Below are 27,384 nucleotides of genomic sequence, written 5' to 3'. Positions count from 1 at the left end.
TGAATCTATCTAGTTTGGATATAAAGCACCTACAGACACTCAGTCCTATCTTGTTTGTGGAAAAAAAAAATTTAAAAAAGCACCAAGCAACCTGTTAAATTACTACACACTCATTAACACATAGCAAGGAAAGATGAGTGCAGGCAAGGAAAAATGTATTTCAGTTCCTACATTTAGGGACAAACATCATAGCTTTTTTTTTTAAGAAAATTGCATTGACATTGTCTTCTACTAAATTCCAAGTACAAAATCAAAAGAGACGTTAAAGAAGAACACTGACAAAAGAGAAATTTCCAAAATATACGTGTATGTCCACCTAAACTCTCACTCTCAAATACCGGACGTGTAGTTGGCATTAATTTTTGGTGAACTTTATACTCAGGTAAGATTGTTCTCAGTGAAAAGAGTTAAAGTGTTAGCAATCACAGTAAGAATAAAATCCTCAGTGAACACTAAACAGTGATAATTTAAAATGTGCTGGTAAGTCAGTATAACCTCCCCATCCTCCCCACTTCATCTACTATCACATTTGAAATACTCCACTTACAAGTGGAGTGACTCTTACGCAGAACAGTCACAATATAAACCCACTCGCTACATTCCTATTTAGAAAATCTTTTCCCTTTATAAATCATTACAACACATTTAATTTCAAGGACACCAACCCTTCCATATGTTGAGTATTGAGTTTAACACTAAGCAGCAGTAATCAAAAAAATCCAATAGATTAAAATTACACCTTTTACTTTTTCACACCTTGAACCTCTTTTCATACAAGTCAGTATTTGTTTTTCAGTTGAAATAGAGATTTCTAAAATCAGTTTTCTTGATTTATTAGTCCTAGCATAGCAAGACCCAGAGAAGACCAGCACACCAATGATTTTATCTGAATTACCATAACAACCGCAGTGCACAGCCAAATGAAAATCTAAGAGCATTGTTTGTCTTTCAGCATTGAGAACAATTTATTATTTAAATAATAATTTAATCAGACTTAAATGACAAACCTTCCCCATTGTTGCATGGCAGAATCAATGGATCAGGACCTACAAGCTTTAGAGCTCATCCACCTAACAATGCCGACGCAGTAATATGACCTCTAACAGCAGATTTTTAATACGTTATACATTTAAATAAATATTATTATTTGTATCAACTATGTATAACATGCATGTATATTAATATAAAAATATATATGAAGAATATATATGATACAAATTTATATAAATATTTTTAAAAATCCACTACATACACACAGTAACAGTGAAAGAAATCCTCATATTATAAAGAGGCAGAGCACAGTCTTTTCTATCCTTTCAGTTACTGAAGCTGGAACTTCCTCACGTTCCCAATATTGCTAAAGCTATAGAGTGGCCACTCACACAAGTTCTAAGACACCATTATAACAGATGCACAATATAACCATTCAAGTTTTCTTCAAAAACTCTGACTGGATCAGTAAAGCTCTGACTCTTACTTAGACCCTTAAAAGATAAAACAACCTGAAACACCAAAACCTTTGTTTTTGAAGTCACGCTAGTGTGCATTCTACACACTCTTTCCAATTACTTTAAACTTTTCTTTTACAGTCATACAGTTCAAGTCCTACATAAATGGTAAGCTTTGGAACTTTGACTCCTATCAGTCTCTTCGGTAAGAATGTAAATAACAACACAAAAACTCCCACACACTCCTCCCAGAAAATGAACACAATATTACCACAACCATTCCAGACAAGGGGAGTTGCTCTGTGCCATCAAGAGAGGACTTTGTGCTATTATAGAAAGCAAGTTACAATTCGTACAGGATGAACGCTTGAGAAGGCACAAGTTGCCAGAGAGAGCAAATTCCTTGATGAAACAAGTGAGGGCACCCTTAGCCCTACCCCTGACAGATGTCTGCCCATCACAGCAGCCCGTATAGACTGGGGTCAGCAGCAGCCAGTTTTTCACCCACACAACCTGTTGCACCCACTGGCTCTTAATGAACACACCCAGCTACAGGGACTGGTGGCACTTCCTCTCTCCAGGAACAGCACCCACACCTCATCACACACAAGACTCAGATGTGCATCCTTTCCCCAGCTCTGCTGCATGTCCAGGTTCCCACTAGAACGGAGCTGGCAACAAGCTGACAAATGGTACAGTGAATTCAGCATTCCCTGGGAAAATGGAGGACCAGGACAGCAGGCACGCTTTGAAGCACTTATACTCATCAGTTTAGAAACAGCCATTGTGTGTAATTCATACACCATCTACTGCTGGACTGCTGCAGTCCAAGCGAGCCATCACCTTGTCTTGTGAGCCAACAAGCCTTCAGGCTCTTCAGCACGGATGTCTGTTGGGCACAGTATGGCTCTTAGTGAATTTGCTCCTTCCTTACAAGTTTTAACATCAGATTTACTCCTGAGAATGAGCAAATCTGGCTCACTATCAAGCATGAGGCTGAGAAGCTATGTAAACACAGTAACATAATGAAGTACAGAACATACTCTGCCCTCGGTAACCCCCAGGAAGCAGGCAGCCCCATGTCCTGCCCCTCAGCATGTTGCAGCAGGCAAGGAACTTGCTTTTAAATCTTGCATCTACAAGTTTCTGAGAGAGCTTTTAGAAACAGCATTCTGCTTAGGTGTATTAATTCAGCACCACATACAAGCTACGAGACGGATTGCCAAAATTAGGCACATATTGTCAAATAAGGCAATACTAGGACAGGGAACACAAAGTTGAGCCTTGCAAGTTCCAGTATGCTCTGGTTGGAGTGACTTCTGTTGGGTGACTGTGCAGCTTTGAACCTTCCTCTATTCTATATGTATGTAAATTACCTTGCCACCTTTATACAGGTGCTGAGACCTCAAATTTGAATTTGAAAACATTCTGAAATAGGCAGATGAAAGGTGCAGCAGAAGTTCAGAAATACCTATTTTACGGATTCAGTATTCATTCATTTACTAAAGAGAAAGGTCAAGATTGCTGGTGCAGAATGTTTAAATAACTACTCAGATGTTATGACACATACAAAGAACAGACAGATCATAAGACAACAGTTAACTATGATGACTATGGGAAGCATTACATAACTGCAAATGGCTATTTAGGAACCTTCTCTGAACTCACACATCACAGCAACTATGGAGAAAATACACAGCATGGAACCCTTGAAAGAACTACTTTGCTTCCTGGTTGGGGCTTCACAGAAGCAACTGTAAGATTATGAAAGCATAGGGCTCTTTCAAGCTTGAAAAACTAATCAAAGAAATGAAACAAAGAAACAAAGAAAAATCAACCATACCTGGGAGTTCTTGAACAATGAACACTAAATACCAAGTTAGTGGATTATATAGACATGCAAAAAGTGGAACTCATCATTAACTCTACACAAGAGATCAGAATCAGTGGCATTGTTGACAGAAGTACGTGTACTCACCAATGTGTTGTGTATTTAAAATGATCAGCATCCCGTGCCAGTTAGTATCTCTAATAAAACCTAGAAGCTTCTTTCAAAGTTACCACCTGTTGAACGTAATCAAATCCATGTATTTTAGACAAAAGACTAATCTTTGTATATGCTATGATTAATTTCATCAGGAGATTTCATGCTCATAACAGTCTTTTAAAGTGCTTTAATATTGTTACAAGAAGGGAACAAAACCAAAGGAATTATGCTAATCTTTACAGGTTATCATCAACAGAAACGGGAACAAAGCACTTTTGCTTGATTCCAGCCTAGTTCCTTTTCAAGTTATTTTTGTTTCTGTTGTTCCTTTAACAGGATTTTGTTTAATCACTAGACAAGATTACCTACTGCATAAAACCTACCTACCGTGCTCCTCCAAAACAAAGACACAAGGACTTTAAAGACAAAAAAGCATACACTTCACTTCTATGTTTAAGCACATCTAACAAAATGACAACAACTACCAGGGTAAAAAATATCAAAAAAAGAGAAGAAAGTAATTCCCCAGTAAATCAGAGCCTTAGAAGAAAGACAGCAAGCAAAACGGGGACTGAGACAAACTAGAAGTGTTCTCCTGAAATTTTCTGCCTGCAGAAAGAAGAGAACGACTTCAGTATTTCCCTCTCAAAAAGAAGCACTACAATCAAGGGCACAGGAGACCTGGAAATGTAGGCAGCTCTACAAAAGCATTGATAAAAAGTGCAGACTGACCTCGCTCATTCCTTAGACATCTCCTAATTCTGCAAAGTCAAGCCTAACTTGCCAACATTTCTGCTTGAAGACACAGGCTCCCTAGACATAAGTAAAAAGGGTCATGCACGGATTGCTCGAGCCATGTTACGTGTTGATTTCTGCATATTGTAACAAGCACTGCCTTCCAGAGCTCAAGTACTGGAAGCTCTCAGAAGACAAGGAGCACATACACAACTCAGTAAAGGAAGAAGTCTTAAAGGGCATTCTTACCTCTCAGATCATATTCAGGCTCTCCTCTTCAAGTGGGTATCAGCTGTGTGATTTCTGCTTTTAGATTTCCTTTACATGCCAGAAAGAAAACCTTTGTTCAGGCAAGAAGGGGGGATTGATCTTCAAGCACAGTCCACACAAAACCAGTCCCGCAGAGACAAGCAATTCAGACAATGTTTTGGAGAAAGCAAACATCACACCGTAAAAAGTTCAAGTACCTTGAAGATCCTTAGGAAAAACTTCAGGATTCCAGGGGAATATGCCTTTCAGTATTTACAATAATCCACTCCCATACCTGTGGGAGTTTTAAATGTCATTCTCCACAGGAGTCCACAGAAGTAGGTCAAGATACGCTGCCGTTAATTTACAGATCAAGGATCCCAAGCAAACAAAAGTGACTGGTAGTGTGAGAGGTCCAGGACACACACAGTAATTCTTCACTTTCCCTACTCCCCAAGATGTAATTTTTTTTCCACAACACAGTAAGAAATGTGTATGTCAAAGAAAGTCAAAAGCAATGTGGAATAATTTCAAGCCCTTAGGAGGCTACATGAGACAATGGTCATCCGCTGCACAAGGTCAGCATCGATGTGCAGAACTGGTCAGGACACTGGGTGCAGAAAAGCTGTTCCTTGCCCCAAACAAAGTGAGATTATGTGTAGCCTGAGTGGTGTTGACACAGGGCCTGAGTTTACTCAGATATAATTACCCTCGAAGCCTCACAGCATCAGCAGAAGGTGGGGATTGTTGTGGCAAGTCAGGCAGTACAGTAGCAAAGGGACCAGGTACTTCCTCAGCAACCAGCCAGGGGATCACGGGGACTTGTGCTGAGCTCTTTTACCCACAAGTTTTTCCAGCTTCGCTAAATTTTTTCCTTCCTCTCCTTTACAAATACATCAGTTCTCTTTTTAACTTTGCCTTCAAAATTAATTATTTCTGGAGTACTCGTGATATTTTAAGCCTTCCTACACCCTCAGAGACTATCATCTCTCTGCTTCCCCACGTAAATAAAGCTTGGAGACAGAGCTCAAATGAGGCTCATGGTACACGTGATCACTGCTGGAGAACTGCACCTCAGGACTTTCAGTCTTCTACCTTCACCATAAGCAAAGGTCTTTCCCTGTATTTTTCAACACAACTTGCATCTGCTAGTCAAGCTCTGTTCAGCTTACATTTTGCTAAAGAACTCTATTCTAAGGTAGATAAGGACTTTCCACACCACTTGATGCTTTCAAAAATTAAAATGTTGTAAGGCAAATTTAGTGCTTTATCACTCACTTGTAATGAGAGAAAGCATTTCATGATTCTGAAAAAAAAAACCCACAACACTTTCCCTTTATTTGCTCTGAAATCACTAGTCACCCACTACTACAGTTCCTCAGAACTACTGAGGAATTTGTTATCAGCCACTCCAGAAGAAAGGCACAAACAGCCCTGAAATCCATGTCTTATCACCCTATACCAAAGCAGGAGATCAACAAAACATAACAAGAGCCAGGGAGCTGGACCAGCAACCTGCTCATAACTTACTGGATCAGTAAGTAATGAGCCAAGCAGCTACAGATACTCCAGAACACATAACACCATTTCTGTAGCAGGTTTCCCCTATTATCACTTTATGCCCCAATGCTTTTGTGCCCTCAGTCCTGTAGAGCCCCGTGAAGAGTGTAAAAACTCCTACCACACCAAAACCACGTTTTACATTAATGGACAAGAGCTGGAGAAACTACATATGAAGAAGGTCTGTGTTTGCCGTTCCTTTTTCCGGAGGCTATTCCTCTCATCCATAGCAAAGAGGGATCAAAAAAGCAATTTTTAATGTTTATCACTTCATTTCAGGTGAATGAAAATCATGATCAAATGAATACTGCCCATGACCTCCACCCACTGCAGGACATGTACTATTTAATGACTCAGTGAGGAGGGTTCCCATAAGTCAGCCAGTCTGTACAAAGGCAAGAAACTAGTCACAGTGCCCGCTTCCTGCAAATCGTCATTCCCTTCCTTAATGGACCTGTTGAAAGCATGTCAAATACTAGGTGGACCTAGCAGTTTGCAGCCAAGTTTCTCCTCCCATTTTCTGAGTGCTCTGCCATAACTCCCTCTAATCCTTGGCCAAGAGAGACAGCAACCAGCACTTTTTGAATATCTTGCTGGATTCACGGTTCAACGAGGCCCAAAGAAGCAGGATGGCAACCTGAGCATGTAAACAAACAAAAGCCTGCAGCCTCTCCAAAAGCTTAGTCCCTACTTGCTAGAGAAAACTCCTCCCAGTGTGTTCAGGGGTTTTAGTGCTGCTTTCAGACAGCACAAAGCCTTCATGACAGTGAATGGCAACTCCAAGCTTTTAACGATTTCCCAGGAAACTCCATCCCCAGACTAAATAATGTACACATGGTAAAACTTCACCATATCTTGCATTTCAGCAAAAAGACCCCCAGTACAGCAGAAGGCCCTTGGAAGGAGCATGGGGAACAATCACGACACTAGTGTTCTCAATCTAAAGGCTCACAGAAACAGACAGATTCCCTGACTTTCCTTCTCTTTCAGAAAAAAATGCACATGAATTGTTTTTCAAGTCTATGGAAGAAAAAGATACATTTCCAAACTGTACATCAAGGTCTTCGCTCTGTAGGTTAAATGTTTTTTATCCTCTAAATTAATCAACAGGAAGAGCTGCCTGTTTCAGGTAATGAAGCCTCAGAGGGAAAGTCAGCTAATGAAAGACCTAGCATCAAGAAACCTGTCAAAAATCCTAACTCAACATGCATTTCCTAGTAAGACTACAGACAAAAAGAGACGGAAATAGAAACCAAACAGGCAAACTAGGTCAGTTCCTGTTAGGACAGGCAAGCTGACTCTATGGTCTCTCTATCTAGAGCTCCCCACACTCACTCTGAATGATGCCCATTTGAGTGCTGCTGTGGACCTTCGCTTTTCTGCACCTTGCAGTTTCACGTAGGTAGTCTGCAACACACATGCAGATGGTTCATACCCACTTGCTCTTGTGCCAACACTGTCATTTAGATGAAAGGGTTGGTTTTTCCTCCTCATTTTTCGCTTTCCAAGAGTCTCTTGGAATACAGCTGCATGTAATGCAGTGTTTCAATGAATACTTCAAAGACCATTATCAATACTTCAAAGGTTATTGTGAGCAGCCCTGCGGAGAAGGACTTGGGGATGATGGTTGATGAAAACCTCAACATAAGCCAGTAGTGTGCACTTGCAGTCCAGAAAGCTGACTGAACCCTGGGCTGCATCAAAAGGAACATGGCCAGCAGGGCAAAGGAGGTGATTCTGCCTCTCTGCTCTCATGAGACCCCACCCAGATACTGCCTGCACCCACTTCTGGTGCCCCCAGCACAAGTTGGACATGGAACTGTTGCAGCAAGTCCAGAGGAGGGCCACAAAGTTAACAAGGAGACTGGAGCACCTCCTCTAAAAAGACAGGCTGAGAAAGTTGGGGCTGTTCAGCCCGGAGAAGAGGATGTTGCATGGAAACCTCACAGCAACCTTCCAGTATCTGAAGGGGGCCTACAGGGAAGCTGGAGAGGAACTCTTCATCAGGAATTGTAGTGATAGGACAAGGATTAAATGGGTTCAAACTGAAGAGGAGAAATTGATGTTAGATATACGGAAGAAATTCTTTTCTGTGAGGGTGGTGAGGCACTGGAACAGGTTGCCCAGAGAAGTTGTGGATGCCCCATCCCTGGGAGTGTCCAAGGCCAGGCTGGATGCTCTGAGCAACCTGGACCAGTGGAAGGTGTCCCTGCTGCAGGAGAGGGGTTGGAACTACATGATCTTTAAGGTCCCTTACAACTCAAACCATTCTATGATTCTAGACACAACAATGAAAAAGAAAAGTCCCAGACTGCCACTTTCAAGAGACTCTTTTCTTACCCCTTGCCAGTCTTCTTGTACCAGTGTACCTGTCTTCTGCAGTTGTCCACCTAACAGAATCTGTGAACCAACCACCTCAGAAGCAACCCACCAAAACAAGGCTTTCTTTTGGTCACCTCAGTTCCCCATTTCAGCTTACCAAACAACTGCCTCTGCTCTCCAGTTGTGAAGAGGAAAGAGAGGAAAAGGGAAGAATGTTCCTATATTCACAGAGGTGAATACAGCCTCTAAATCTATTTTGTTAGCCTACCTAGTCAAGCTCTTCTATATTCTTCTCAAATACAGGCAGCTCAAGGACTATCTCATCCAATCCTGGAAGTGACACAGAGGATCCACATCCATTGTTCTGAAACGTGGATCAGAATTTGTATACATCAATAAACATATTATTACATTATAGGACTACATCCATTGTCACTCTTTCCGTCAAATCACATCACTTTTGTGACTTATCCTTGATCATATGTGGTCTCTTTTCTCTTCCAGAAGTCTTCTCATGTCAATTCCTAAGCTTATACTATTATTATTTATTCCTATTGCACAACTTCATCATACACCCCATTTCTATCATTCTAGCATTCCTTATCATCCAGCTCTTGCACAACATTTCAGTCTTCCTTTATAATAGACTCCTCAAGTTTGCTCATTATACTTCAATTTTATCGTGTAAACAATACTAGCACCACTTTCAGTCTTGAGAAACACCCCTTGCAAGCACCTTTCAAGCTAATAGTTCCTCTTCTGACTCAAATCTATTCTGCTTCCTCTTCTCCATGCTACACTTTACCCAAGTACCAGCATTTACACTAATTCTCCAGTATCTCCACCTTAAAAAAAATAATGTGATCTGTTATCAAGTTTCTGGCAGATGAGAGTTACTCCGTTTCTTTCACAGATAAAAGAATTCAATCACTTATTCTTACAAAAGATGCAGGTCAGTCAGGCACAATCTATCTTTAGCGAATGCACATAGGACTCAGTCTACTTAGTGTCATGATATTAATTAATTCTTTCCTTCAAAAATTCTCTAGAGCCTTGCATACTACTGATGTCAAACTCATTAGGCCATAGCTGCACAGCTCCCTGCCTCCAGTTCTTTCAGGAAACATTTTCCATGGTTCAATAACAAATCTGCTAAATCAGAGGCAGAATATCAGAATATCAGATTATCAGATTTCTGGTTAGATTTCCCCTAGGAAGTCTGGCTGTTTGTGGTTCTACCAACTGTCATTCCATTCCTGCAGTTCTTCTTCCTGTGACACGGCTACCCTGTCCCCTTCCTAAATTGCCATCCTCTTCAACTTCTCCAGGTAATTTCTTGAGATACTTAGAGAAAACTGTGGTTCAGAGGTATTCTGACCCAATTTTTGACAACATCCCAAAACATACTTATACAAACATTTTACTGGCAACAAAATAAAATTCACTGCTACTAATTTATATTTTGGGGGGTTGTTTGTTTTCTTTTAGTTTGGGGGGTTTTTTTCCTTTTTTTCTCTTTGCATCACGACCGCCTAATGTACAAGAAAAGAAATATAGACCCCAAAAGGAGAACAGAAGCAACAAAAGCCATATCTGCTTTTGTCTCCAGCCTAGGCCTTTTCCAAGAGGGCAACAAGAAGTTGAGGGCAAAAACATTCTCTTCCTCCTACAGACACCCAGTTAACGCTCATCCGCTAACAGTCTTTGACAAGAAAGTCTGATAAATATCACAGACTTTGCATACTAGATGATCTAATTACTTCACAGGAACTGATCCTGTGAACATCCATATGTGAACAGCCCCCAGACACCCTGAGGAGAAAGGATGCATTACAAAACCATGCACATCTTCCAGAAATAGAGATTGAAGAATATATACTAGGAGTTACTGCACTCCAGCCTCCGCTGGCTGAGGAACTGTTACCCGTTTCCATGTTACGCTTGTTTTGTTTACTCAAGCACTAATTTAATTTTCAGCTACCTTTTATAGAATGTGTTCATGTTAGATCAAGAATAACCATCACATTCATTAGTGTTTTGGCAATTTCGGTAAAGACTAAGAATGCTCCATGGAAAAACACTCACTGGAAATCCAACATTATATCCATCTGCCCTTGTCACAGCAAAGCAATTGCATGTGCAGGCCAGATGGGCAACTGCATCTCCTGCTTCAAGGGTTAAGGAAAATAAAATAAGAGCATAAAATACCTGTGAAATACATAACATAAAATCCTTCTACCTTACAGGCCACATGAAGCAGTCAAGCATTTATGAAAGAGGGGATGAGACAAGCAAAGAAAACTAAAATCCAGGGTGGACTTGTACCCTGGAGCTGTTTGGTACAAGATGTATCTGTGAGCGCTCAGTGCGGCGCTGCCCGGCTTAGCCGGCAGAAGAGAGGAAGGTAGATTAAAACACCATTTGTTTGTTTGTTTGTTGTCTCAGAGTTGTCTGTCTGAGTGCATTAAGCACGCTTCCCGCAGCCACAGGAGAACAGGGGGCCGGCGGGGTGAGCTCTGGCTCCCGGCGGGAGCGCCGAGGCGGGGCGGGGGCGGGCACGGACGTAGCTCCATAACCACGAACTGCTCGGGGCGGGCCCAGCCGGGCAGCCCCAGCCCGGTCCAGGGAACCCCCCGCCGGCGTCCAACCCCTCCTGTACCGCCCCCTGAGCTACAGCGAAGCTCCCCCGGCCCCGCCAGACGCGCCCCTCCCGCAGGGGCTCCAGCAGCCGGGCAGGCGCCGCTCGGCGCGGGGGAGGGCCGGGAGGAAGGACCGCAGGGGAGAGGCGGGAGTTCAGGCGCCCCCTCACTCACCTGGCAGCCCTTCTTGTGGTGGAAGCCCACCACCACGATGTGCAGCACCGGGCCCCGCTTCTCCATGGAGCAGCCCGGCGATGGCCGCGCCAGAGGATGCCGCCGTGCCCGGGCTCTCGCTCCGCCTCCCGGGGTCCGGCAGGGACGCAGCCCCGGCCGCCTGCGCTTCCGCACCGGCCGACCCCGGGAGGGCGGGAATGGCGGGTGGCACCGCCCTCCGCCCGCCCCTCACCGCACTGCTAGCGTGGGGTCACCGAGTCACTGAGTTAGTTAGGTCGGAAAGGACCTCCGAGATCGGCGAGGCCAACCTATAGGCCTTCCAGGTTAATGGCAGCCTGAAGCGGAGTCTGGGATTGTTTCAGTACAGTTTAGTCAGTTGATGAAGGTTAAAAATGAGAAAAAAATCAAGTTAGGGCTTCTTCCCTTAGCACTGTTTTGCTGCTAATCCTCTGAGAAAAGGAGGCTCAGGGTGGGTCCTCATCGCTCTCTACAACTACCTGAGAGGAGGTTGTGGTGAGGTGGGGGCCAGTCTCTTCTGCTGTTCCTGCAGCGAGAGGACAAGAGGAAATGGCCTTAAACCAAGACAGGGGAGATTCAGATTAAATGTTAGAAAAAGAATTTTCACTGTTAGGGTGGTCAGGCATTGGAACCTGTTGCCCAAGGAGGTGGTGGAGTCACCATCCCTGGAGGTGTTTACGAGGTGTCTGGATCCAGCGCTGGGTGATGTGGTTTAGTGGTTTAGGGGTTACAGTGGTGATGCTGGGTGGATGGTTGGACTGGATGATCTCAAAGGTCTCTTACAACATTTATGGTTCTGTGATTCTCTAAATGTGTTAGGAGGCCCTAGAAAGAAGACAGTTCAAAGAATTGTCCAAGAGCACAGACAAATTTAGAGAAAGAGAAAAAAAAATTAAAAATCTGTATGTTACGGCACTCAGACCATGCTCCCTCTTTAATCTTTGTTATGATTCAATTCTGTCTGCTTGAATCAGCAGCATTTGGCAGAGGCTCTATTCTTAATAATTAAGATTCTCTGTGGAAATTGGAGGAAGATAATCTTTTTGAAAGAACTATAAAAGAATAGTGCTTAAAGAAAATCTCATCACTAACATGGTACCCAGAGGCTCGAATTGTAACAATAAAGCATGTAATTACATATTGTTTCACAGCTCCAACAGAAGTGCTGTTACAGAAAAACTATACTGCAGGAAATACAGGAGAAGCTACAAGGAACAATCCTAGCAAGGGAATCTTTTCCTACTAGTTTTAGCCTGTAACTGACTGTTTAGTATAATTTCAAAAAAAGAAAAATGTATGCAGTATGGGTCATTATCTCCTGCAGTAATGAGATATCCCCAAAAACATGCATAGGAGTGTTTATGGTTCATTCTCAGTTCATTCAGGAAAGTGCAGTCTGGCATCACTGTTATGATATGGATTATGCATTACAGGGGCATCTCAGTGATACTACTGGATAATGGCTTCTTTGAGTAGATTATTAGATTTTTTTTTTGTACTTGAAATTCTCTTTCCTGCTAAAGCAATAAAAATGTTGAACTGACAACATCAGTCTGGTCTAGGAAAACTAACTAGTTGACATCATCTATGTTGTTTTCACAGCTCACATTGTGTGTATTTATGAGGAAGAAAGGAAAGTGAGAGCTGCTATGAAACAGAGGCTTGTGGAAAAGTCTCAGTCAGAATTTTCCTGAAGGAATTTTCTTTCTCTGTGCATAGCTAACAAATAGCAATGAAAACTCAGCTCTACAGGTCTTCTGTTACTTATAGGTAATATTTTGCTTAAGAAGCACCAGCTGTGGTGTCATTACAGTAGCAATCATAATTTGTTAGTCATTCTTCAATGCATACCAGTAATGCAAAGTTCTCAACTTGGCTTATGTGCAATGAGATTTGTAGAGATGGATAAGCCTTTCCTTGGCAGTACGATAGTTTATGTCTGGAAGTACCACCAGATGTAAGCAGTGCCCATGGTAGCTGATAGCTCTTGATTTGTTAGGTATAGCCCGGCTTTCTAAAGAACAAAACTGTGAATTTGTGGAGACAAACATGTCCTTGGATTTCTGTTGAAGAAAAGCATAAATTAAACCCTGGCATGGATTTGAGGTTTGAAAAATAATTTATTCTAGATGGTAATCTCACTTGGTGTTTGTAGTAGATTTTTTTTTAAGCTCTTATCCCAGATTTTAGAAAAAACGATTTGTATGCAGTAAGGTTCATAACAGTGGTTGGGATTATGATCTCTCACTTGGAAACTCCTGTAAAAGAAATACAAAAGAGAAAAGACTACAAAACAATTGATTGGACATAAATTTAATGAACCTCCCACAACATTAAAAATGGGAAAACATTTTACGAAGACAAAAATTTTAGATTATGTGAAATATGCTCAGCCATCATGCAGAAATGAACCACACACCAGTGATACAGAGGTATTCTCAATGAAGGGAGCGTGTTCCTGCAGCATTCCAGCCTGGTGCCTCAGAAACTTGCCATGTACTAGCAGCAGTACAGGCTGCAAGGACACTCGAGTGACTGACTTTTTCTCCCTGCTCTTGCAGCATGTGGACAAGTGGTTCTTTGAGTTATTCACACTGATCACAGGCTGAAATTCATTATTTGTGAACTTCTCACCAGTTGGGATATGATCAACTGTTTAAAGGTTATTAGTTAGAAGATGAGTCTCTTCTTGCATCTCAGGTTTTGTGGAACTTCCCTCTCATCCTGCTTTGTTCCATTTGGAATGCAGCTTTAGTGCTCTTTGAAAGCCTTGCAGATGCTGTAATTCCAAAAGTAAAATAATTTTTTTTTTTAAGTCAACAGGACCAAATGTTATTTGAGTTGTGCATTTAGTTGGCATTTAGTGTGCATTTAGGGCACCATGACATAGGCGGTGATCCAAACAGGCTTCCCCAAGGAAGTAACGCATTTGATTCAGTGGGGATGATGGTGTCATTCTCATGGGATTCATAGAACTCTCAACCGTGCAGGCAAAAAAAGTGTAGGTTAGATTGTTAGGGAGGTTTGCAGGCACAAATGCAATGTATCTTCTCCTGCAACTTTGAAGAGGCTTAAATTTGGATGACTGAAACATTGGTCTTGGATCTTGACTGTTCTTCCCACACAAATACTCTATTACTCCTTTTTCTGTGCAGCTTGCTGAGGAACCTGAAGAAGCGCTGCTGCCATCACGTACTGTGTGATGGAGCATGGGACAAAGAGGTGCAAGCTAACAAGGCATAGCACAGCTCCTGCTGTGTCTTTCAGTCCACCTTCAACAACTGTAATGCTGCCTACACTCGGGAACAAGCTTTTGTGCATATGGTCTGTCTTTCTACAGTCCCTTGATTGCCACAGGGATGTCCTTTGCAATTCTGAGGCCAGACCTGGATGCCTTTCCCTCGGGAGTCACATAGTCCAGGGCCTCCTGCAAACATGTCCTGAGTCTCCTGTGTTGAATGTAGGCTGCACTTGTGACTTGTGGTGTTTACTGAGGACAGATTTGGAAGGAGTCAGGCCTATCTGTCTCAAGAGCTGATCCAGGCTGCTCGATTTTGATGGAAGTCGTGTCAGTTGCTCCTGATTGTATATGAAATAAATAGAAATCAGGTTAGATTTGCCACTAATACAGCTCAAAATCTTCTGTTAATCCTAAATTAGTCACTGCTGCTTTTAGGGCCATTAGTTAATGAAAATGCACTGAAGGCTGTAGTCAGTAAGACAAATATAATGTTGAGTAATGCCAATTGCATTCTAACGGTGTGAAAATGGATCCCATTTTTTCCTCTTAAATTGTGGAAGAAGGGCAGTTTTCCCTTGGGGCCACTCTGCTCCAGAAAGTGCCTGGATGGAAACAGCTGCCCAGGTACAGCAGTGCTCCTGCCTGTGTATGTTCCAAACTGCCTTTTTCCAGCTTGCTGCTTCTCAGTCTGTCAGTCATTTACCTGCAACTCATCTGTGAGTGAATGAGTATGGCAGATGAGTTGGAGGGGGAACCTTCAGGCCCTGGGAGTTAGTCCATTACCTGGAAGGTGCATGCTCTTCCCCCCTGCCCCTGCCACATGGCTCTGTGACCCCGTAAGGATCACACACACAGACGACCAGGGAGGGACTGACGAAAGAGGAAAGGAGGTTTATTGTGGGGATAGGGGTTTATAAGGCTATTGGGAGGGTCAAAGGGGACCAATCACAGGTGTAGGGTCTTACAGGAAAACCAATCAGGTAGGGAGTTAACAGCCAATAGGAAGGGGTTAACAAAAGGCCAATGAGAACACCTCAGGACATCTTCCCAGGACACTCCTGCCTGGGAGATAAGAGGTCTTTACAGAGGGTGTTGGGAAGAAGGAGCAGTGACTTTGCAGAAATGCACAAAGCCATCTTAAGACATGTTTAAACAACATTAAAAACTCCTGTTTCTATAACATTTGAGCTGTTTTCTTCTTTTTCTTCACCAGTCCATCTTTGACAGGACTTCTTCCATAAATCCATTGCCACAAATGAGGGCTATTTTGTGCTAGCCCATGTTGCTGAATCGAGTTTTCTGTTCTGTCTCTGAGTGCAATAAAGCAAGGCAAGCGCTAGAAAAGACAGAACTGGAAGAACATGAAAATAAACTAGTAAAATAAATGATGCAGTAGTTTGGATTTTGTTGCTCTAAGCAGGTGAGATATGAGGTATCAGATAAAAAGAAACAAAAAGTCCACAAATAAATCCCCCTAAACCAAACCAAAAAGCTCTAATGTTTTTCCTTATGTATAGAGCAAACTTGATAGGGAGTCCCTTGAGGTGTGCCAAGACTGTCTGTTTAGTGTGTTCCCTTGTTTGCTGCGAGCCCTGGGCTCCAGTAACCTGTGCTGGATACCTCCCAGTCCACTCCATGGCTCCACGTGCAAGCAAACCAAATAGGGCTGTTGATTAGAAAACAATGTGTAAAAAAATAGTTGACACCATGGCTGTGGGATTAAAGAACTTAAAACCAGAGGAGTCAGGAGTTTAAAGTCAGTGTTAGAGTTTTATTTTTTGCGACACTTCGCTGACTCCATCTCTGGGAATGTTCAGTGCTAGGTTGGATGGGGCTCAGAATAACCGGGGCTAGAGAAAGGTGTCCCTGCCCAGGGGCGCTTAGGACTGGATGATCTTTAAGGTCCCTTAAAACCCAAACTGTTCTGGGTTGTCCTGCAGACTTTAGCGGGATTAATTCCATGTTAATGCTTTGCAAAAATCCGTGTTTAGCAAAGAAGCCTTGGGGGAAAAAATAATCTTAGGTGGTGTAAATAAACGTGGAATATTGCCCATCACGACCCGAGCACATCCCAAATCCAAACGCCAAGGAAAACACCCCAGCTCCTTTATTTGCCGGGAAGCGTGCGCGCGCTGTTTTCACGCCGCGCGGGTCACGTGGGCGCGCCACCGCCAATCGAGGCGCGCCGAGGGCGCTCGCGAGGCTTTCGGTCTCCATGGCAACGCCTGGGCCCGAGCTGTCCGAGCGCCGGCGGAGCCGCCGCCATGGTGAGTACAGGACGGGGCTGCCGCCGCCCCCGGCATTCCCTGCTCATCCATGTATACCTGCGGGCGTGGGGGCGGCCCGTCCTCATGCGGGAGCTGCTCCAGGGGGCTGCGGCCGCCGCGTGCCCTTCCGGGCAGCCTGCAGAGACTCCTGGGGCTCGGATTTTTTTGCGGGATGAGGTGCCCCGGTGGCTTAACCGGGTATCGGCGTGGCTGACTTGGAGATCATGAGTGGCCTGTGCTTGTGTGTCTGTTTACTAATTTAATTTCCTTTCTGTCTGTAATAAAATCTCTTCACCTAAAAAAAAACAAACAGCAACAGCAAAGAGAACGTTAACTTAGCTTTCCATATGATCCCTCAATTGCAAGGTGTGGGACTTTTTGGGCGACATCGGGCTTGCAGCCACACTGTGAGAGCTGGTTTTGTTTACTGCTGTTGCTGCTTCCTCGGCCGCCTTTAATTCCCGGGCAGTCGAGATCTGTGCTCAGATTATTGATTGTCCATCCAGGTATCCCAGTACTGCGTTCTCACTGGAGCTCACCTGCACAGGTGGATTACTGAGGACAAGGTGATCAGGTTAACTGTTTTGTGTGCCTTGCTACATTTCTGTCCCTCCCCAGCACCAGCCATACTGACCAAGTACACCGAAGTAAATGAAACGGACTCACCTTTGGTTGCATCAGCTCTCCAGGGAATGAGGGGATAAACTCCCATTCATGCCCCGTTGTACCTCCTTGTGACTCGTGCTACCTGCATGAGCAATGGTTATTCCAATGTAATTGGCCATACCAACAGTCCTTCCTTTGAAATAGAGGCACGCCTAGAAGGGCTAGTCAGCCACAGCTGAAATTTGCCCTGAGAATATTTGTTTCTGAGCAATAGGCTGTTGAGAAACAAATTCAGATTATCACTTAAGATCTCCTGTATAAAAAGGAACACAACCAGCAGGTAAAGGGAAGTCATTCCCCCCTCTATTCTGCTGTCGTGAGACCTCACCCAGAGTACTGTGTACAGTTCTAGTGTTCCCAACATAAGCAGGACAAGGAACTGTTGTAGCAAGTCATGCGGAGGGCCACAAAGTTGACAAGAAGACTTGAACACATCCCCTACAAAGGCAGGCTGAGAAAGTTGGGGCTGTTCAGGCTGGAGAAGAGAATGTTGCATGGAAACCTCACAGCAACCTTCCAGTATCTGAAGGGGGCCTACAGGGAAGCTGGAGAGGGTCTCTTCATCAGGAACTGTAGTGATAGGACAAAGGGGAATGGCTTCAAACTGAAAGAGAGTAGGTTTAGATTAGATACATGGAAGAAATTCTTTTCTGTGAGGGTGGTGAGGCACTGGAAGAGGTTGCCCAGAGAAGTTGTGGATGCCCCATCCCTGGGAGTGTCCAAGGCCAGGCTGGATGGGGCTCTGAGCAACCTGGTCTAGCGGAAGGTGTCCCTGCCCATGGCAGGGGGATTTGGAACTAGATGATCTTTAAGGTCTCTTCCCAACAGAAACCATTCTATGGTTCCGTAATTATATAAAAAGTTTCAAGATTCTACAAATAAACTAACAAAGAAACATAGCATACTTTCCTGTGGTTTTGTTTTGGGTTTTTTTGGTACTACATCTATGAAAGATACATCATTCAGCTACATTATACATATGTACATGTAGTACAAAGACAAATTTATCCAAGAGCTTCCTCCATGGTCCTTCTGGTTCTGATCCTCTGATTGCTTCTGTTTTAGATTTTCTGTGACATTTTTGAGGCTACTAGTCACTTGAGCTCTTACTTCCAAGTACTGGTGGTTTTAAAGGGAGAGCACTTATGTGAGGTATATGGGGATTACACATATGAAAATGTAGTTGTTTCTTAACATGCTAGTGAACATGATAACCCTGTGAAAGCAATCACAGAAACTAGTCAGAAGGCAATACTAGTCAGAGCAATGCTTATGCTCCTTTTTGCTTAGTGTGTGTTTGTGCTTTTATCCTCACCTGCAGGCAGAGCTGGGCCTTAATGAGCACCACCAGAACGAAGTGATCAGCTACATGCGCTTCGCTCGCTTCAAGCGTGGCCTGTGTCTCAAAACAGTGGATTCTTGTTTTCAGGACCTTAAGGACAGCAGGTACTGTGTGGGGTGGTTCTGAGCAAGAATAAACCAAATATGCTAACAGCAGTGGCGTTTGAACACTTTATGGAGCAACTTTTCTCCATTTAGATTTGTATGTTCTTACTGGGGAAGAACCAATAATTTTCCGAAAGTTACAAGTCAAGTGCTTTTAAAACTAAGTTGTTCACATTCTTAGGAATTAACATAGATATTGACAACATGATATTGCTTTATATCTTGCTTCTGATGTCTAAATTTTATGCAAGGCTAGCTGAATTAGTGTTTGTGATTGTGATGATTTAAAGAGAAAATTCAAACACAATAACCAATTAGTAGTCCTGTGTTCATCTAATAACTACTGACAGTGGATGTTTTTAGAAGGATCTTACATTATGTGAGTGGTACCTGTGTAGTGAGATCTCATAAATATGGAAAATTGTTACTTTTATTATATGTGACACATCTCAACTACTCTGTTTAGACTTGTTGAAGAGACCTTCACAGTTGATGAGGTGATAGACATGCTGGATGGACTGCAGAGTGTTGTACACAGTGAAGTGGAGTCGGAGCTCATAAATACAACTTATACCAACGTTTTACTTCTGCGGCAGCTCTTTTCACAGGCTGAGAAATGGTACCTTAAGTTACAGACAGACGTCTCTGACTTGGAGAATCGGTAACATCTATTGGACTGTACAGAGTGCCTTTCAATAATAAGAAAGCTTCAAAGTGTTGACTATTTGCATTCTTTTCCTAACCATTGAAATCTATTCTTTTACTGTTGTATCAGTGAGTGTTTCAAGGCTTCCATCTGTAAAGTAGCAAGATACAAAAATAATTTCAAACTTGTCAGCAAGATGTTTTTAATGGTAATATTCTTACTTGAATTAAGGGCAGGTAAGGGCAGGTGATTGGATTTGAATAAAAAAACTTTTGTCTGGTTTGATTAGATTTTAATCAAGGATGAATCAAGAATTTTACAGTTCTAATGCATATACCATACCATCGCATGACATGATCTGTTGTGTTTGTGGTATTTGCTTAGGACTTCGTTCTGTACTTCTAAAAAGAATCTTACATGCAATAAAAAGCATAGCATCAGCCTGGTAAAATGTGTTTCATAGCATAGCTCTTAGTAAATGAATGCCTTCCTTTATTTTACTTCAGTAAATGAATGCCTCTTTATTTTTCTTTTCAAGAGAATTATTGGAACAAGTTGCTGAGTTTGAAAAGTCAGAATTTACATCTTCAAACAAAAAGGTAGAGTTTTATTTTAATCAAATACTAATCAAATGTCATGTGGAGTTGCGACAGATGTTTAAAATGCCTAGTACTGACTCGGTGCTTAAGAGAGAAAAGCAAAACCAAAACACCACCCTTTTTCTCAAAACAGTCTTTAAAAGTCTCCAAAAAACATTTGCGTATCCCATTTTGGAGTCATAGCTGAAAACATTGCATGATACAGATATCACTTTAGCTTATCTTGCATGGTTATGGCTGCATCTTATTTGGTTTGTAATGTAAAGATGTATTTAGTTAATATATATTATTTTTGATACTTAAAAGGAGAAAATTTGTAGTGTTGTAAATATTTTTTACTGTTATAGTCACTCAAATATTTTTTCTGTTTTCCGTATTCCTTTGTCTTTTGATTGCTGCAGCATTGTTAGTCTTCTGTAAAATCAAGTTTGTAATCCTTCTATGTCTCTGTGCAGTATTTTTGTTTAACTTCAGCTCAAAGTGAAGTATATAACTTAGGAACCAAGGAACCAGTAAAAAATGAACTTGAAATGAAAGGTCGTTCATTTACTTTACAAAAGAAATCTGAATTGACTGTCAATAATTATTTTACAGACTATAGGAGTACCTTTCTCCCTCCCAGAGATCTGTATAATTTAATTTTTTCACCTTTATTGTTTCTTTAGCCCACTGCAGATACCGTTAAACCAAAACTGGCTCCATTAAATGAAGGTGGGACAGAGCTGCTAAACAAGGTAAGAACTTGTCTGTTCATGGAGTTGTGGTCAATGACCATATTTCTGTAATGTGTCTGTCACTATATAGACATCATGGCAATATATCCCAGAATGTAAAGGAAAATGCTAGTGAATTAATAAATGTTGTAAAACATCTGACATGTGATGTGCACTTATGGTCTCTAACATGTATTGCAATATTGATCCTTCCTTTACAAAGACATTTTGGGCGTTGAAATTGTTTATTTTTTCATTTAATGGAATTAGTAAATTAGTTCCATGCAGCTAGCTGGCTTTTCAACAAGGAAGTAAATTAAAATATGTAGCTGACTGAAATGATTAGGTTATTGAACATTTTCTGTATCCCTTGCAGACAATCTTATTGCATCCATTCTTTTTTTTTTTCTCACTTCTAAACATTTTCAGAATTAGGAAACACTTTCTAGTAGTTAATGTTATGAATGTGTTGAACTCAGTTCAATTGAACTTTTCTAAAATGCCACACTTCTTACAGTACACTTTTAAGTCATGGGCAGTCAAGATAATTAGTAAGGAGCTGTGTTTTCTGTCTTCTGGCCTGCACTGCCAAAATGATGTGTCAAATACAGCGTCTGAATCAAATTGTTTTTTACTTATTATGATAATTAAAGCATTCAAGAATTCAGACTTCTATTTTACTTATAGATCAATGTAGTTCTCTATCAAAAATAATTTTAAAATCTGTTTCATAACAGTTTTTGTTGAATATTTACATCTGATGTCTTCTTCTTCTCTTTTTTTTCCCAAACAATTCAAAGTTCATTTAGTAAATTTATGCTGATAAAACATGGTTATTTCATGTGACAGAGAACATGGTATTCAGTAACATGGTATTTGTCTCCTTTGAACAGGAACTATGAATAAAGTTTTTGTTGATTGCAAATACAAATTATGAGCAGCAATGAAATTTAGATCTCTGAACATACAATGTTTAATCATGAATCTTGATACTAAGAAGATGCTGAGCTCAATAATCTCAATTCGGTAAAGCATGTACCAAATGTGAGTGAATGGTCTTGTACATTACAGTAGAATTGAAGACTTAAATTGCTTGCTGACTGAGGCAGAAAACACAATAAATCAATGAATTACTGATTTCTTATGGAGGCCATTTTTATAAGCATTTATAAGATCTTCTTTGCTTTCCTAAGTTATGAAGTGTATTTTTTTCCCTGAAATATTTGGAAAATTCGAAATAGCACAAGAGTGCTCACAAACTTTTTCTTGTTCATTAACCCAAAGACAGTTGCTCGTCTCCAAGAAGAAAATGAAAAATTGAAGACCAGACTCAAGACCATAGAAACACAGGTAAATTCCCTGTAAGCTTGGATACTTAATGCTGTTTACATATTTAAAAATATCTGAATAAGAATCCCATGGTTGTTATTCTTATGTTTCTGAGGTTTTGAATTTTCAATGTGTTGCAGGCTACAGCTGCCCTAGATGAGAAGTCCAAGCTAGAGAAGTCACTGAGGGATTTACAGATGATCCAAGGAGATCAGAAGGTAAATACAATTAAGATATCCCTCTCTGTTTAACACAACTGTTGCCAATGCATCCAAAATGTTGTTCTGTATGGTGTGTTTCTTTTCTGGCAAATTCAAAAGTTCAAGTTAGTTTTGTTGTGTTCCTGCTGACATTGTCTGTTCCTGCTGGTCTTTCAGTCAGCAGATAATCCATAACGTTAGTTGATGTTATGACATGTATTTTGTGTCACATAGACCATGATAAATTATTGTTAGAAAGTGTTATTCCAGGTACTGTCAGGAAGTAGTATTCCAGAATTCATATCCTCAGGGTTGATATTTGTATTAACAGACACAAATTTATGTCTGTTTTTTTCTTGATGTTTACTGATGAAAGAATGATGTCTAACCTGGTTTTACAGCAACAGTAAAACACTAGTTTTTTCAAGCATTTGTCACACCTAATGTTGACATGGACAAGCAAACTTGCTGCTTATATGATTTTATGTGGTTCTGCACATATCAGCATACTATTAAAAATGGTTCATTGTTTATTTTTACTACTTGAGATTCTTAATCTTTTTTATAAATGATGATTCAAACCCAGCGAGTTGCTGCTGCAGAAATAAAATGTAAGAAGCCTGAAGTCACATTGACACAGTTAAGTCTGTTCAGGTCACCTTAGTATTTTTTCAAGTTTGTACCTTTATTTTGTCAATGATTAGAATTTTATAAAGTTTGTTCATATGTGATTGTTTCTTAAATTTCAAACATTCTGTTGAGACTTGAAACAAAATTATTACACTTTAATCCTATTATTTTGATAAATTGACTTTAAAATTCCTCCAGTATTTACAGATTTGAAGTGAGGTTCAGTATCATAAGACATTTCTCTTTTAAGTTTCATATTTTAATCCTGATTTCTTTTTATTTTGCTTTCTAACTGGTTTATGGTATGTACTTGGCTCTCTCAATATGTTATAAATTTACTTAATAACTTTTAAAATCTGTATTCAATAATATTATTTAATAGGGAACTTGATTTATCAGTCATGACAAATATTTTCTTTCTCTGTTTTGTTAAGCCTTAAATTATTAAAGGTTTAAAATATTAAAGGGGTGTATTAAATCCTGGATAATACTGTTTGTAGTTTTAAAAGATTGGAACCAAATCTTATCCTGCTTTTCTTGTTAAAAATGAATTGGCCTCAGTGTCAGGGCTGCTGACTATCTTCAGCTTTCATGTCCTAATTTGCTCTCTGTAATCTGTCACTTTCTTCTCCAGCTTTTACATTTTCTATTTACAGGCATATATATGTTGTTGCAACTAGCTAGTGGATATAGTGCTGAAATGTTCTACATGATTTAAGCAATTACAGTATTATCAGTATTAGTTGTTGGAGAAAATGTGAAATTTTTTGTGATTTCACTCCATATTTTTTAGGATGGGTGTCATTAAAATCATATAAACCCAGTTGCTCAATAAGCAGAAGTTTTTAAACTCTTTGGACAAATATATGGCTGCCAAACCACAACAGTTCTTAAGGACCAACTCAGCAGATTGATTTTTTATTTTTTACTAATAGTTAATAGATGGCCCCACACATGAAGTTTGAGTCACAGTTTGGGAGTAACTGCTCCATTGGAACAGTTTAACTTGAGGATTTAGAATTTTTGCATAATTGACTTATGTCATCGTTTAGAAAAATGGTAACTGTCTATTCTGATCTGAAACACACAAAATGTAGTGCTTTTCGGCATTGCAGACTTGGATTCTGATTCAAAATTCAAAATAAGCTTTTCTTGTGTACAGGTACTATTATCAAGTGTGTTCCTGTTCTCAAATCTTACCTTCCACATAGAAGAAGGAACAGAGCTTCCTTAGTTTTAGTTTTTTGTTCTTTTTAAGGTGCTGTTGGTTCAGCCTCATCCTGAGTCATTATACTTCTGTGTTTGAAATTGAGCTTTCAAACCTGAGAGGGCTTTGTGTTTGGTTTTTCTTTTTTAATAAAAATCCAGAGAACAGTCACATGATTATAATGTTTTGTTACCCGGAACTGAAGTCCAGAAGAGTTTGAGTTATTTCTTCTCACAAGAAAACAGGAAAGTTGCTTCATAAGCAACTGTGTAAGACATCTAAGAATAGTACAGTATTCATACCTGACTGAGAGTATGAGCCTTAACACTTCCAGCTTTTCCTACCTGTCCTACACTAAGGGCTTTTGAAATGCTTCAAAAATACAATGTAGTGTAGACATTCAGATCTTAAATGTTAATTTACTATTTCTGTATGGTAAATAACTTCTTATAATATGCTTTATCCTGTGGCTGCACCTAATTCCTAAAGAAGCGAAGTACAAAAACTTGAGATCTCAACTTGGCAGAAGACATTCCAAACATCTTTAAAATGCATTTATTAAAAATTTTTTACAGTTGTAAATCAGCCACTGCAGTAACATTTTTTTTAGTTAAAACACTAATTTAGGCTTTAAAGGAATAACATGAACATATTTATTAAAAATTAAGATGTACCTACTTTGTATGGAATTTTGCACTTGAAATTTAAAATATTCCTTCTCTTGCATTTGACATGTTTTAAATATTTCTTCCATTGAAGACTAATGCAAACCAGGATATCACTGAACTGGAGAATAAAGTGGCAGCTTTGAAATCCCAGTTTGAGAAGACTTTGAATGACACTACTGCAAACCAAAAATTCTTGGAAGAGGACTTGGTGACAACAAAACATGACTTGCTTAAGGTTCAGGATCAGCTTTCTGCAGCTGAAAAGGTTAGCAATTTTTTTGTAATGTAAAGATGTGATCCTTACTCCCATTTTAACTGTCTAGTAATTTAACAAGCACACACTACAGGATGCAGAGTTTACCAGGCCACACTGTTGCCTGTGTATTTTTGTTATTTCAGTGGAAAAGCATGTTATAAGTAAAATAGCAAACCCACAACTAACTACATAATTATTACTAGACAAACACTTAAATATTGCCCATTTGTCTGCATAGAAAGTTTGAAATGAAAAATGTATTCCCAGCCTTGAGAAGACTTTTAGCCTGATTTCATTAGAAAATAAAGTTTGTGTTTCTCTGTCTGTCCCAGTAATCTCATTTGAATTTACCAGCTGACTTAATCTAAATTTGAATAAGTTACAGAAACTACTATTCTGAAACTTGAGGAAGAAAAGCAATAGGTTTTTTTTTTTTTAATATTTTAGTTTGGTCTTCATAATATGTACATAATATGTTGATGTTGTTATTATGTAGGAACTGGAGAAGAAATTTCAGCAAACAGCTGCCTATCGCAACATGAAAGAGATTCTCACAAAGAAGAATGAACAGATAAAGGATCTGCGTAGAAGGCTTTCCAAGTAAGTGATCTGTCCTGTCTGTCCAAACAGGATCCTTGTTCTGGATCCACCTTCTGCTCCCATTTTGTCTTGTAAATGTGAATCTGTCTCTAAAACAGTCTATAAATTTTCCTTTAAAAAGAATTTCTAATAGTCTATTCCCTGATTTTTGACAAGCCAGTCCTTTCAGTGGATGTTAAGTGAATAGGACTGATCTGTCCAAGAGCAGCTACCATGTAGCAAGTAATGAGAGAATTTAGTATGGAGAGGTTACAGGATATTCATGTGTGTGGTGGATAAGCCCTTGGGTGCTACACAGAGAGAGACAGATGGCACATGTTCCAGATGCTTTGGCAATTGTTTGGGTTTGTGGGTAGGTCATTCCTTCATTCTACGATTTGGTAAACTGGCCAGTTTTTAAAGGAGAAAATAGTCTTAAAAGTATATGCATTTCTCTGTGCCCTAAGTCATACAGTGATTCTTGACAGAAATGTGTCACTATTGAGTGCAATTTATTACTTGGGTTTCATTTTTTCTTTAGAGGCAAAATGACTCTAGGGTATTTTCTGCTCTGTTTTAATTATTTTTCTGTTTATCTTTTTTAATCCTCAGATATGAATCAGAGGACTGAAATACCAAAAAACATCTGATGTATCGAAAGCTGCCATGGAAAGAAAATGTAGACTGGTATTATATTTCAATAATCTTTGTTTTGAATGGTATATTTTTTGCTTCTAATGATGAAAATAACTCTTTATTAATATTAATAACATGCTGAAACTCCTACCTTACTTCCGTGTAAACCTACAATTTATAGGTATTAGTTTCTGCAGTCATGTTTTTAATTCTTAGCCATCAACATTTCTTGAGAAATAGCTAACAGGATCTTACTGAAGAACTGAGAACATTCCCTACAAAGAAAGTTTATTTTTGTTAAGAAAAGAAAAAAAGGGAAAAAAAAGAGCATTAGGGATTTTCATGTCTCTGAGGTGGAAACTCAGTTGTTACTTTTGTGTAGTTAGTGTACTTATGAAGTAGCATTATATGTAAAAATTACATCAGTGAAAGTAAAAAGTAGGAAAAAAAAAGAAACACACAGATTCTGTAATATTACTTCACACTGGATATGTCATATCTCAGCAAAATGTGGTCACTAGCATTTTCCTAGAGGATGTTCAGGAGCTAGTGAGGTAAATATGCTTTATAGCTAAAGTGCTGGCCCTTTCAAATAAAGCCACTAATTGAAGTTATGCTTTTTAGCTTGAATTGATTTGAAACAAATTTGAACATCAGAAAACAGATTCTGATTTTGCCAGTATTCTTAGCATTGAGATGATAATCTGAAAACTCACAGGAAAGTTAATGGAGAAACTTTTTGAGAAATAAGTTATTTTAGATATTTTCATTTCCTTTCTTAATGTAACCTCATCAGAAAACAGCTTACTTCTCTCAAGTCTTCTACTTGTAATTCTTTTCCTTGCATTTGTTTGTCAACCTCTTATTAGTGCATTCTACTTGTTCATCTGTCCCTGTTCATGTGTATGTTGTATTTTACTGCAAATAAAACTATTCTGTTTTCAAACATTTAATCTTTAAGGAGCTGGGTTTTTTAATAGGAATGTTTTGTATAGCCATTTTTTAAATATCTGTAGGAATGGGTGGCAGATTAGCAAAGAATCTTGCTAGAAATTAGAACATGTAAATTACAGAATCATGCTCAAAGATACACCACATCAAACAGCTGTAAAACAATGTAGCAGTGGCAGGGCTGGGAAGTGGCTGGGGTGGTTGTGTTACAGAAACTG

At 40.1% G+C, this 27,384-nt stretch overlaps 2 protein-coding genes across 5 annotated transcripts in view; one reads left to right on the top strand and one right to left on the bottom strand.

The window, feature by feature from the left end:
- Positions 1 to 11,284, bottom strand: part of AVL9 (AVL9 cell migration associated) — a 42,705-nt gene extending 31,421 nt beyond the window's left edge. The window contains exon 1 of the mRNA XM_027675626.1: positions 11,115 to 11,284. Coding sequence (XP_027531427.1) covers positions 11,115 to 11,180 — 66 coding nt within the window. The 5' untranslated portion in view covers positions 11,181 to 11,284. The remainder of the gene's footprint in view (positions 1 to 11,114) is intronic.
- Positions 11,285 to 11,379: 95 nt separating this feature from the next.
- LZTFL1 (leucine zipper transcription factor like 1) lies at positions 11,380 to 27,165 on the top strand. Of its 4 annotated transcripts, none has more exons than XM_027675640.1 (10): positions 11,380 to 11,490; positions 18,628 to 18,752; positions 19,219 to 19,413; positions 19,937 to 19,997; positions 20,663 to 20,731; positions 21,995 to 22,060; positions 22,180 to 22,257; positions 24,836 to 25,009; positions 25,497 to 25,600; positions 26,192 to 27,163. In XM_027675640.1, the coding sequence occupies exons 2-10, from the start codon at positions 18,676 to 18,678 to the stop codon at positions 26,208 to 26,210; spliced, it is 843 nt and encodes a 280-aa protein (XP_027531441.1). In that variant the 5' UTR covers positions 11,380 to 11,490; positions 18,628 to 18,675; the 3' UTR covers positions 26,211 to 27,163. The 4 variants fall into 4 exon arrangements, with proteins under 4 accessions (XP_027531441.1, XP_027531440.1, XP_027531437.1 ...); XM_027675639.1 differs by lacking the exon at positions 11,380 to 11,490 and adding an exon at positions 12,753 to 12,884 and having other exon boundaries at positions 26,192 to 27,165; XM_027675636.1 differs by lacking the exon at positions 11,380 to 11,490 and adding an exon at positions 16,545 to 16,640 and having other exon boundaries at positions 26,192 to 27,165.
- The last annotated feature ends 219 nt before the right edge of the window (positions 27,166 to 27,384 follow it).

The sequence above is a fragment of the Neopelma chrysocephalum genome, unplaced genomic scaffold (assembly GCF_003984885.1).
Source record: "Neopelma chrysocephalum unplaced genomic scaffold, ASM398488v2 Primary Assembly neopelma1_26, whole genome shotgun sequence".
Classification (NCBI taxonomy): domain Eukaryota; kingdom Metazoa; phylum Chordata; class Aves; order Passeriformes; family Pipridae; genus Neopelma; species Neopelma chrysocephalum.
This window is presented reverse-complemented; position numbering and strand designations above follow the sequence as displayed.

Excerpts from the sequence above, each read along its gene's own strand:
- LZTFL1 (XM_027675636.1), top strand. Across the intron at positions 19,414-19,936 it reads GTCTCTGACTTGGAGAATCG|AGAATTATTGGAACAAGTTG; the intron begins GTAACATCTATT and ends TTTCTTTTCAAG. Across the intron at positions 19,998-20,662 it reads TTACATCTTCAAACAAAAAG|CCCACTGCAGATACCGTTAA; the intron begins GTAGAGTTTTAT and ends TTGTTTCTTTAG.